The 11,015-nt window shown below is 45.2% G+C and overlaps 1 protein-coding gene across 2 annotated transcripts; it reads left to right on the top strand.

Annotated features, from left to right (window-relative positions):
- The first annotated feature begins 6 nt into the window (after nt 1-6).
- On the top strand, nt 7-7,761 carry CCDC127 (coiled-coil domain containing 127). Of its 2 annotated transcripts, none has more exons than XM_028517143.2 (3): nt 7-150; nt 1,332-1,462; nt 6,399-7,761. In XM_028517143.2, the coding sequence occupies exons 2-3, from the start codon at nt 1,342-1,344 to the stop codon at nt 7,058-7,060; spliced, it is 783 nt and encodes a 260-aa protein (XP_028372944.1). In that variant the 5' UTR covers nt 7-150; nt 1,332-1,341; the 3' UTR covers nt 7,061-7,761. The 2 variants fall into 2 exon arrangements, with proteins under 2 accessions (XP_028372944.1, XP_028372951.1); XM_028517150.2 differs by lacking the exon at nt 7-150 and adding an exon at nt 297-318.
- The last annotated feature ends 3,254 nt before the right edge of the window (nt 7,762-11,015 follow it).

The raw sequence follows: 11,015 nt of genomic DNA on the forward strand, positions 1-11,015 counted from the left end.
CCCACAGTCAAAGCTTAAAGAGAAACTGCGCCTGCGCACCTCGCCGCGGTTTGGGGAGGGGGGCTGGAGCTTGGAGGCACCGCACCTGTGCAGAGAGGACTCGCGGACTGCTGTCTTCTGTGTTCCGTGTTCCGCGCTCCCATCAAGGGGGTAGGTTGCAGGGTCGGCGCGCTCGGTGTGCTGGAGGCCTGATTGTGTTCGGGGGTGGGCCGGGATGCCTCCTGTGGAAGCCCCCGCGGTTGAGCGGGCTCACGTCAGGTTCAGTTCCGTGCTTAGGGGTCTTGACTCACTTGCCTGATGTCACCTGCGGTCCAGATGGTGTTTCTGTTTTCGTTCTGTGCTGTGAGATGTCTGAGATCTTTTGTGGAAGGAAGTGGCGTGGGAATAATAGTAGCAATGGTCAGAAGTAATGTGATCATAATCCCGCTTTTAAAATAACTTCAGATTATTACAATCTTTTGGGGGTGCAATTGTGTGCGACAATTTTGAGTAAGGGACTGTTCAAATTTTACTGACATTTAGATTGTTGCCAATTTTTTGCTACCAGTAAATAAGGCCTAGCCTGTGTCTTTTTGTAGGACTACAATGCTTTTATTAGAATTACAATGTTCCTTCAGGCCACAGCCCCTGAGGGAGTGAACCCCACGCTTCCCAGATGTCCTCTGCTAGTCATGCAGTTTAGTACTTTCAGATAACTTTTTTATTCCATTGTTACCACAAACTCCTTACCATGAAGTCCTGAGCCATATTTTTTGGCACATCTTTATTGCCAATTCGAATTTTAGGTTTTTAGGTGTTAAGCAAGTGTTTACTGAAAAACCCACTAAGATTTTCAAAATTCAGTTGAATTGCTTTTTGAGGCCACAGCCTGGTGATGGAGATAAACCAGGAGCATCAGGCAGAAAGATAAATCTATAAGCTGGAGTTCGTGACCAGTGTCTGGGATGAGGCCTTCACTCCCTGGGCCTCAGTCCCTCAATGCCTGTCACCTTTCCTAAAGCAGCCAATGTTTTGACACCTTCCTATTTCTATGTCATAATGTACCACCATAATTTTAAACGTTTTTATACTAAAGAACTTTCCTCATCCTACTTGTCATTTCAGTTATTGAGACATCTCTGTCATCACTATACTGTGAGCTGCTTTTATCTGAGATCTTGTGGTTTTCTTCTTTCGATCCTATAAAATTCATTGATGGGCAACACACATGTGGTCTGAATACAATTTTTTTGGAAGTGAAAAAGGATTCCTATGAGCCACGTAGATGATAAATTGTGACAGATGTATTGTATTCCTTTTGCATGGCTAATGGTTTTATTATTTACTTTAAGGTATATCTTCATGAATAACTTAAATGACCCTCCAAATTGGAATATCCGGCCTAATTCCAGGGACGATGGGGGTGATGGAAGCAAATGGAATTATGCCCTGTTGGTTCCCATGCTGGGATTGGCTGCTTTTCGTAAGTCACAGTTTTCCTAAGAGTGGCATTTTCTGGGCCGCTAGTGTGGAGCCCAAAGACCTCGGGCTTTGGGACCTGACAGATGCAAGTGTACACCCGAGTTTTATCCCAAATGGTGTGTCTTGGGCAAATTACTTTACCTTTGGAGCCTCGGTTTCCCTGTCCATGGGGAGTGGCAAATCAGAGTCACCTTGGTGTGTTGTGAAGGTTAAATAAGACAAGATATTTAGGAGCATTTTGTGTGGAGTGGGTTTTAATGACTCTCATCTCCCTTTCAAGGCTTCCCCACTCTGCAGGGGGTTCCCGGGTTCCAGTTCCCTTGCAAGGACTGAGGGGGGAGAATAAAAAGGGCCTAAAGAAAACGTGTTGTGGATGTCTGTTTAATGTTTAGAAATCAGTCTTTGGGAGACTTCATTTGTGAAACCTGTCCAGCCTAAAAATTCTATCTGGTTTGCAGTAACTTTGCACCACTCCAGGGAAGTTACCAGCCACTGTTCAATTGTAATTATTCCAGCTCTTAGAATACATCCCTCACTACATGATAAAGTTTCTGATGTTTAGGGGTTGGTTTTATATATTGTCATTTCCCACGGTTCTGGGTTGGCACTTAAGAATATGAGAAAATGAATAACCGAATGGAAGAAAAGCAAAATCTGCCTTCTGTTTGCAGTGACCCTTTCTATAGGGTGCTTTTTACATGCCTGGATTTCTCAGTGGGGTGGGTTTATGAGAGGAAGTGGAGGCTGACAAGAGCAGAGTTTATCAACCTTGTTTATCTGCCTTCACTTTAGTTGGACTACGCTAGGGGTCTAGCTAACACCCCTATGTTGCAATATAATTTCTCAACCATGTAATTACACATTTTGGGGGGAGAATCCTTATAAGAATGCAGTTAAAAGACTTCTCTGATCACATTACTTAAGCAAGTCCACCAAGAAGAAAACATAAAATATTCTTCAACCCTTCTCAGGGACAGAAAGCATCATTTCCAAAGTCCCAGGAGAAGAACTTCAAAAGTAAAGGTTATTATGAAAGTCTCTGTAAAGCTGGAGATGAGTCTCAAAACCAAACGGAAAATGAGTCACTCCAAGGCCTCTCCCAGTGTCAAAACTAATTATTACATTAGTAATGGTAATTGTAAATCTTTCAATTCACTTACCAAGTTCACCACCTTAGCCACAGGCAACAGATAGTCCTTCCAAGTGTTAAGTGGTGCTTTGCAAGGTGGCAGGCTGGTGAACTTCTCAACGGCAATGCCTCAGGGCTGGATTTAGACCGAGAAGCAGGCACTGTGCAGATCACTGTGGTGTAAAAACAGCTAAGTCTGGTCACACTCTGTGGGGCTTGATGCTTAGTTTTCTAACAAAGCACCAACATGTTTTCCAGAGTGGCTGTACCATTTTGTTCTCAGGAGCGCTGTGTGAGTGATCCAGGTTCTGGGCCTCCTCACCAGCATTTGGTGTGGTCACTATTGTTTCCGCTTCACCCATTCTTGTAGGAGAGCAGTGATAGCCCTTGGGGGTTTTAATTTGCATTTCCCTAATGGCTAGTGCTGTAGAGTATATTTCTGCTACTTACTTGCCATTATTGTATCCTCTTCCATGAAATGTCTGTTCCTGTCTTTCAGCTGTTTCCTAATTGGATAGTTTTTAACACTGACTTTTGAGTTTTTACCGTATTCCAGATTCTAGTTCTTTATTGGCCCTCTGGCTTGCAGACGACTTCTCCCAGTCTGCAGCTTCTCTTTTCATTCTCTCCATGGAGTATTTCACAGAGCCAGCGTTTCCGCTTTGACGAAGTCCAGTTGAATCAACTTTTCCTTTTATGGCTCGTGCTTTTCAGGCCAAGTCTGAGAACTCTTTGCTCAGCCTTAGATCCTAACGATTCTCTCACGTCGTTCCTAGAGTTTTAGTTTTCTGTTTTACACAGAAAGGGGATGATCCGTTTTGAGTTATTTTTTGTATAAGATCTGAGACTTGGGATTTATTTCTTCATTTCCAATCTGTTTGCTTTTTGTTTTCCTTTCTTGCTTTCTTCACTGGCTGAGACTCTTAGGACTCTGTTGAATCGTTCCTGAGCTTACAGGAAAAGCTTGCAGCCTTTTCACCGTTAAGTACAATGGCAGCTATAGGTTTTTCGCAGATGCTCTTCATATGTGTCAAGGCCAGGGAATTCCCCTCGATTCCTGTTTCTCTGTGTTTTTATCATGAATCTTAGATTTTGTCAAATGTTTTCTGCATCAGTTGATGTGGTTGGTTGATTGATTGTTCTTTAGTCTGTTGGTATGTTGGGTTACATTGACTGATTTTTGAATGTTGAACCACTCTGGCATGTTTTGGAACAGTGCCCACTTGATCATGCTGTATCGCTCTCTCTGCGTATTGTGGAATTATGTTTGCTGATAGGATGCTCTCACATCTCTGTCCATCAGGGACACACCGTGTATTTCAGCCCTTTGGCAGGGTGCTCTCTCTTCACACCCGTTTCAGCTTCCTGATTTTTTTATTTCAGTTAGTGTATTTTTCAGTTGTAAGATATCCATTTTTTGGTCTTCTGTTTCTTCACTGAAACTTTCTATTTCTTTGCTTTTCATTACGATGGCCGCCTTAAACACTGTCAGGTAACACTAACCTCTGTTGTCTAAGCAATGGCGCCTACTGATTACCTTTTTTTAGTTAATATGAGGTCTTCCTGATTCTTGGTATGAAGAGTGATTTTCAGTGGAAGCCTGAGCATTTTGGGTGTTTTGTTATAAAGGTGGTTTTTATTCAGACCTTTTCCGTGACTGGCTTCGTGGGCAGTGCTCTGATAGGAAAAGGGTGGTGCTGCTTCCTTACTCCCGGGTGGCGAGGGAAGTCCAGGCTCCCCACTCGTCCTCTGGCTCATTGACACTGTGTCTTGACGTCAAACTTTTTTTTTTAAATGATATATCTTATTAATTATGCTATTACAGTTGTCCCATTTCCCCCCCCTTTATTCCCCTCTGCCCTGCACACCCTCCCACCCACATCCCCCGTCCCCGCTTAGTTCCTGTCCATAGGTCATACATATATGTTTCTTGGCTTCTACATTTCCCATACTATTCTTAATCTCCCCGTCTATTTTCTACCTGCCATTTATACTACTTATTCTCTGTACCTTTTCCCCCTCTCTCCCCCTCCCACTCCCCTGCTGATAACTCTCCATGTGATCTCCATTTCTGTGGTTCTGTTCCTGTTCTAATTGTTTGCTTAGTTTGTTTTTGTTTTAGGTGTGGTAGTTATAACTGTGAGTTTGTTGTCATTTACTGTTCATATTTTTTATCTTTTTTTTCTTAGATAAATCCCTTTAACATTTCATAAAATAAGGGCTTGGTGATGATGAACTCCTTCAACTTGACCTTATCTGAGAAGTGCTTTATCTGCCCTTCCATTCTAAATGAAGGCTTTGCTGGATAGAGCAATCTTGGATGTAGGTCCTTGCCTTTCATGACTTGGAATACTTCTTTCCAGCCTCTTCTTGCCTGTAAGGTCTCTTTTGAGAAATCAGCTGACAGTCTGATGGGAACTCCTTTGGTAGGTGACTGTCTCCTTTTTCTCTTGCTGCTTTTAGGATTCTCCCTTATCTTCAATCTTGGCTAATGTAATTATGATGTGCCTTGGTGTTCCTCCTTGGGTTCAACTTCTTTGGACTCTCTGAGCTTCCTGAACTTCCTGGAAGTCTCTCTCCTTTGCCAGATTGTGAAAGTTCTCCTTCATTATTTGTTCAAATAAGTTTTCTATTTCTTGCTCTTCCTCTTCTCCTTCTGGTACCCCCCATGATTCGGATGTTGGAATGTTTAAAGATGTCCTGGAGGTTCCTAAGTCTCTCCTAAATTTTTTGAATTCTTGTTTTCTTATTCTTTTCTGGTTGGATGTTCCTTTCTTCCTTCTGGTCCACACCATTGATCTGAGTTCCAGTTTCCTTCCCATCACTGTTGGTTCCCTATGCATTTTCCTTCATTTCTCTTATCGTAGCCTTCATTTTTTCATCTAATTTGCAACCAAATTCAAACAGTTCTGTGAGCATCCTGATCACTAGTGCTTTGAACTGTGCATCTGATAGGTTGGCTATCTCTTGGTCGCTTAGTTGTATTCACTGTGGAGCTTTGATCTGGTCTTCCATTTGGGCCCCCCCCCTTTTTTTTTTTTTTTTGTCTTGGCACACCTGAGCCATGAAAGGTTAAGTGCCTAAGGCAGGTTCTGCTGAAAGGACTGATGCACAGGAACTGACTTGGAACATGCAGGTAAAATGCTGGAGTAACTCGTCCCAGTGTAAAAAGTCTACCTGCATCCACGCAACTGTGGTTCCTTAGAAGTATGTTCTCAGCGGAAGGGATGGATCACAGCTCTTTTCTTTCCAAGTTTTGCGCCTGCCGCATTCCTTCCTTCTTGACGTCAAACTTCTTACTCCATCTTTTAGGGTACCCCTGTCTCAGTAGGCGAACATCTGGGACCATCAGCTAGTCACTGGTGATGGCCAGGCAAAGCTGAACACATTTTGACATTTACTATAACCTGGCCAACATATTCGAAGCCTACCCATATTAATTTTTTTCAAAAGTAACCATAATTAATTTTGAAATCTTGCCAACACTATGTGGGGCACTGTGGCCAGGGTAGGTTTGAGAGCAAAAGAGAGCAGCGGGGTTTTCTTAGCGGTGGAAAATTGGAAGACTGAATGGGGCACTCTGTCTGCAAGCCTGTCACACTCGTCCTTTGGGAGCCCTTATCTGATTTAAAAACTTGGTATATTATGTAGTTTCATACAAAATGTTATCTTTTTGTACCTCTCAGGACTTGAGAGTGTATTGAATTGCTGTCTTAGCTGCTTTATGTGTTTATTTTTTTAAGACTGTAGAACTTCAGCTCTGGCTTTTCATTATGTGTGTTTTTCTCCCTCAATTTGTTCATGTCAGGTTGGATTTGGTCTAGAGAGGCCCAGAAGGAAATAGAAAAAGAGAGAGAAGCATACCGTCAGAGAACGGCTGCTTTCCAGCGGGATCTGGAAGCCAAGTACCATGCCATGATCTCGGAAAACCGGCGTGCCGTGGCTCAGTTGTCTTTGGAACTTGAAAAGGAGCAAAACAGAACGACTAGTTATCGAGAAGCCCTGATTGCCCAGGGACGCAAGTTGATGGAAGAAAAGAAGCTTCTGGAACAGGAACGGGCTCAGGTCATGCAGGAAAAGAGACAGCTGCAGCCCTTGAGAAGTGCATATCTGAGCTGCCTGGAAAAGGAGGAAGACTGGCAGAGGAGGGCCCGGCTCCTGCTGAAAGAGTTCGAAAGCGCTCTTTCAGAAAGACAGAGTATCTACTGTAGCTTGGTTCTCCCGCGCCGCAAGCGGCTGGAAATCGAGAAGAACTTACTGGTCCGAGCAGCCACCGACCCCATTGCTGCAGACCTAGAAATGTCAGCTGGCTTGGTCGACATATTTAAGCATGATACCTATTGTGGTGAGGTCTGGAACACCAACAAACGCCAAAATGGGAGACTCATGTGGCTGTATCTCAAATATTGGGAACTAATTGTGGAAATGAAAAAGTTGAAGAAAGTAGAGAAAGCCATATTAGAAGAGTAAGACAAGAATGAAATAAGACTTCTTGTAAGGACTCAAGGTCAGACTGTCTTTGTGGCATTCTGGGTTATCCAGTGTTTTCTTTCTTCCTTCTTCCTGTTACCTGTGTTACCTGTGTCGTGGCCACATGCACAGAGTGTCCTTCTAGCCTGCCACCCCCTGCGTGGGACCGCAGCCCTCAGCAGACATAGGGCATCCTCCCTGGTCCTCTGCAGTTACTAAGGAAGCTGTTTCTCAGAAGTGTTTTTTTAAGCTGTTAGCATTTTATTAAGCAGAGAGTATAACCTCATATCTTAGCTCTAGAGTAAAACTGTTTTTTAAGAAAGTGAAATACAGTAGTGATCCTCACTATAAGAAATTTCCTGTCTGGTGTTATCACTATCTAAATAACTTCTGTCTTTTCCACAAATGATTTTTCTTTCTTCTAAAATCACATTAGGGAGCCATCATGTAATGGATAGAACTCCCTACTGCCAGGTGATGGATAGAACTGCCTAACAAATGACAGTTGGGAAGTAGTAATATTATCAAGGTTTTTGTATTGTTTTAAACATTTCTCCCACCAAAGGGAAAAGGGGTTTCTTGTATCCACTGGATTCCCTGGTGAGTGTTTGGAATTTGGCTTGTGTCTGTATTTAGCAAACAGATATTGTTGATTACTGATGACATATAATAAAAAGAAACCTGCAATTTCAAAGCTACCTGCCACTTATGTGTATAATTTTTTACACCTTACAAAATGTTTTTACATAGATTACCTCAATTTTTGCCACACATCAATAGGTAGGAAGGTTCTCGTGGCCCGGTTTTTCACAAAGCTAATGTGAATCAGCCTTTACTACGCTTTATGCACATCACTCAAGTCATCCCAACCCCAACCCTATGCAGTAAGTTAATGCTCCCATCCTCTGGGGCCAGGGTCCCCGAGACCACCCGAGGTTGGGTGACTCAGCACAGAGCTGTGCTCTTAGCGAAGATTTAGTACCTGGAAAGGACACAAAAGGAAAGGCACTCGGGGTGGAGTGAGGACATCAGGTGCAGCCCTCGCGGCCCCTCCCAGGGGACATGGTCCCCAGCAACGAGCTGTGACAATATGTGAGACGTTGCCAACCAGGGACGCTCCACAGAGATAGCATCCAGGGTTTCTGCTGAGGGCTGGTCACGTAGGCACCCTCTGCTTGGCATGGCACGAGCCCAGCAAATTCCAAAATCCCAGAAGGAAAGCAGGTGTTCAGTCCAAACTATCTGCACATGGTTTAGGAACACTCAGCCACTCTTGCTAGTTAATGGTGATGGGAGCCCTCCCAAAACACAGGACCCCAAATGCTAGCCAAGCGCCAACTCCCTAGGCAGACCTTTCAGAGGACACCGTCTCAGGCCTGCTGTGTGAACTCTCTGTCCATCATTTTACAGGTGAAGGGAACTGGCAGCGAGGTCAGCAGAAACCCCCTGCTCCCAGGGTCACCCTGGCGGTCCTGTTGGAGCCAGCACAGACCCAGGCAGTTTGGCTCCAGAGCTGCTGCTAACTTAGGTGCAAATGTGCGAGAGTAAGTGGCCTTGGCAGTGGCAGGGCTGAGATGCATCTAGTTTCAAGTCCTGTCTCCCTGCCCGCATGCTTGCTTGTCTGTGTGGCAATAAGACATACTATGGACAACATTAAGCTTATAGAAAACTTCAGTTAATGGTAGGGTATAATCATTAGAGCTACTCATTAGAGTAAGTGGGCGTACTTACTGCCCACTGAATCTTATGCAGTTTATGCTTACATGCTGTTTAAATCTTCAGAACCACTTCAGAGACGAGAAAGCTGCCTACTTTAGTAAGTTCCCTAAAATGGAGGCAGGTCCTTTGCCTGGCTCGCCTGGAGCTCCGGGGCTCTGCTCACAGTGGTCAGAATGTCTTCCCACCCCATGGCCACCACTGATCTGAGCATGTGACTTCTCCCGTTAAATGTGGTGCACGTTCTGGTTCCCATTACTCCACTGATTTGTCACATGTCCTTGGATAAACTACTTAATGCTTTTTCTCTTGGTTTTTGTCTTTAAAATGAGAATACACCCAGCCATTTAGTAGGTGAATGATTTTCAAGGAGAATCGTTAATCTTTGTCATATTTTCTAGTGTCCAACGTGCTCTGAGCCTCACCTCCTTCAACAGCTAGATAAATACATTCAGGAATATGTTCAACCTAAAAAAAATCAATTTAGGTTGTAAGATGAGTAAGACAAGTTTTCTACAGAAAAAATGAATTAGGCCACATTGTATTTGCATGGCACAGCTGCCTTCTATCAGCAGACTTCAGTGTAAATGTGATACCATGTTTTATTTTGTAAAGATGTTATTTACTTTTTTAGAGAGAGGGGAAGGGACGGAGAAAGGGAGAGAAACATCAGTGTGTGAGAGATACATGGTTGCCTGTCACACACCACCAAATGGGGGCCAGGCCTGCAGCCCAGGCCTGTGCCCTGACAGGGAGAAGCAGTGACCTCTCAGACTGGTGCTCGATCCACCAGGGTGAGCTGCACCTGCTGGGGTGATGTGAAAATGATGTTACTAGGTTTGAAATGTTTACACAGTGTGGTGGCATTTGATCGCTTCACAGATGTACCAAAAGATTTCTGGATAAAGTGAGATTATGGTGGAACATTACTGAACTGAAGTGGTTTTAAATGGGAAAAAGAACAGCTACCCAAGAGCGGTGTGAGTGCATAATTGGAATGAGCTGTCAGGCACAGGAGTTGTTAAGATTGGATGAATCTGCGCCCTCTCTCGGCCAGAACGGTGAAGAGGAAGTGGTGCTGAACTCCAGGAGGAAAAACAATGCTTCATCCCGTATAAAGGATGTAGGGGTGGCAAGAGTGGTGTCCCCACGCTCCAGGTGGTGGTCCCCACAGTCCAGAAAGATTGTCCCCCAGTGTCTGTCACAGTAGTCCCCACAGTGTACAGGGTGATGGTCCTACTGTGTCCATCACAGAGGTCCCATCATGTCTCCATTTGTCCCCTGTCCTGAGTTCCTTTTCTTCTGAAATTTATATCTTTCAGTTACAGCTGACATAAAATATTTTATTAGTTTCAGAGGTACAGCACAGTGATTAGACATTTCTGAGTGCATTTTCTTATGTCCACAGTTTGCTTTTGTGTGGGGCTACATCTCCTGCTCCTGGACCCAGGCAGAAACATCAGGCATTGTTAGAGCCAACGTCACAGGCTGGGCCGGTGCAGTGAAAGTCCTCTGTGGCTGGATGTGGCACAGGCAGGGCCAGGGCCGCGCATGTGCACGGGAACACGTTGAGCGCAGGCACCGGGAATGTGCAGAGTCTCGGTCCTGCTCAGGCTGCGCCGTGGGCTTCACAGTGGCTCCCCTGAGCCCCCCAGCCTCTTGGGTTGTGTAAGATTGGATTGTTCCCTGGGGACTCCAGGGCACAGGGGACATTTGCCACCAGCAGACATCTGTGTGCCTGCTCCTCCCCAAATCACAGATCCCAGCCCACCACAGCACCCCTGGGCCCTTCTGTACCAAGGCTGCCAGGCTCAGCCAAACACGTGTTGGGGTCCCACCTGGCTGGCACCCAGAGGCCCAGTCTGTCATCAAGAGAATTCCACAGACACAAAGAGTGGAAGCTACTCTGCTCTTCACAGTTAGAATCAAATCATGTAAAAATGTCGCCATGCCTACTCTCTTTCCGAGAGCTTCTTACAATGGCAAGCTCCATGTGCCAGAAATAGGATTCCAGAGGCGACCCACATAACAGAACCGGGCATGCAGCGGGTCAGGAGAGAGCAGATCTGATTAGTGCGCATGCTCCAGGTCCCCACTTCCCTCCCCCCTGCCCACTCAGTGGAAGGAAGGTTACTGCCCCCCTCAGCTGGCAGGCCCCCAAGAGAGCACTCATTCTGGAGACCCAACCCCAGGGGCCCCACTCCTTTGTGGGAGGAAGGCGGGAGGGCATACCTAGGGC

This window comes from Phyllostomus discolor, chromosome 3 (assembly GCF_004126475.2).
Source record: "Phyllostomus discolor isolate MPI-MPIP mPhyDis1 chromosome 3, mPhyDis1.pri.v3, whole genome shotgun sequence".
NCBI classification, from domain to species: domain Eukaryota; kingdom Metazoa; phylum Chordata; class Mammalia; order Chiroptera; family Phyllostomidae; genus Phyllostomus; species Phyllostomus discolor.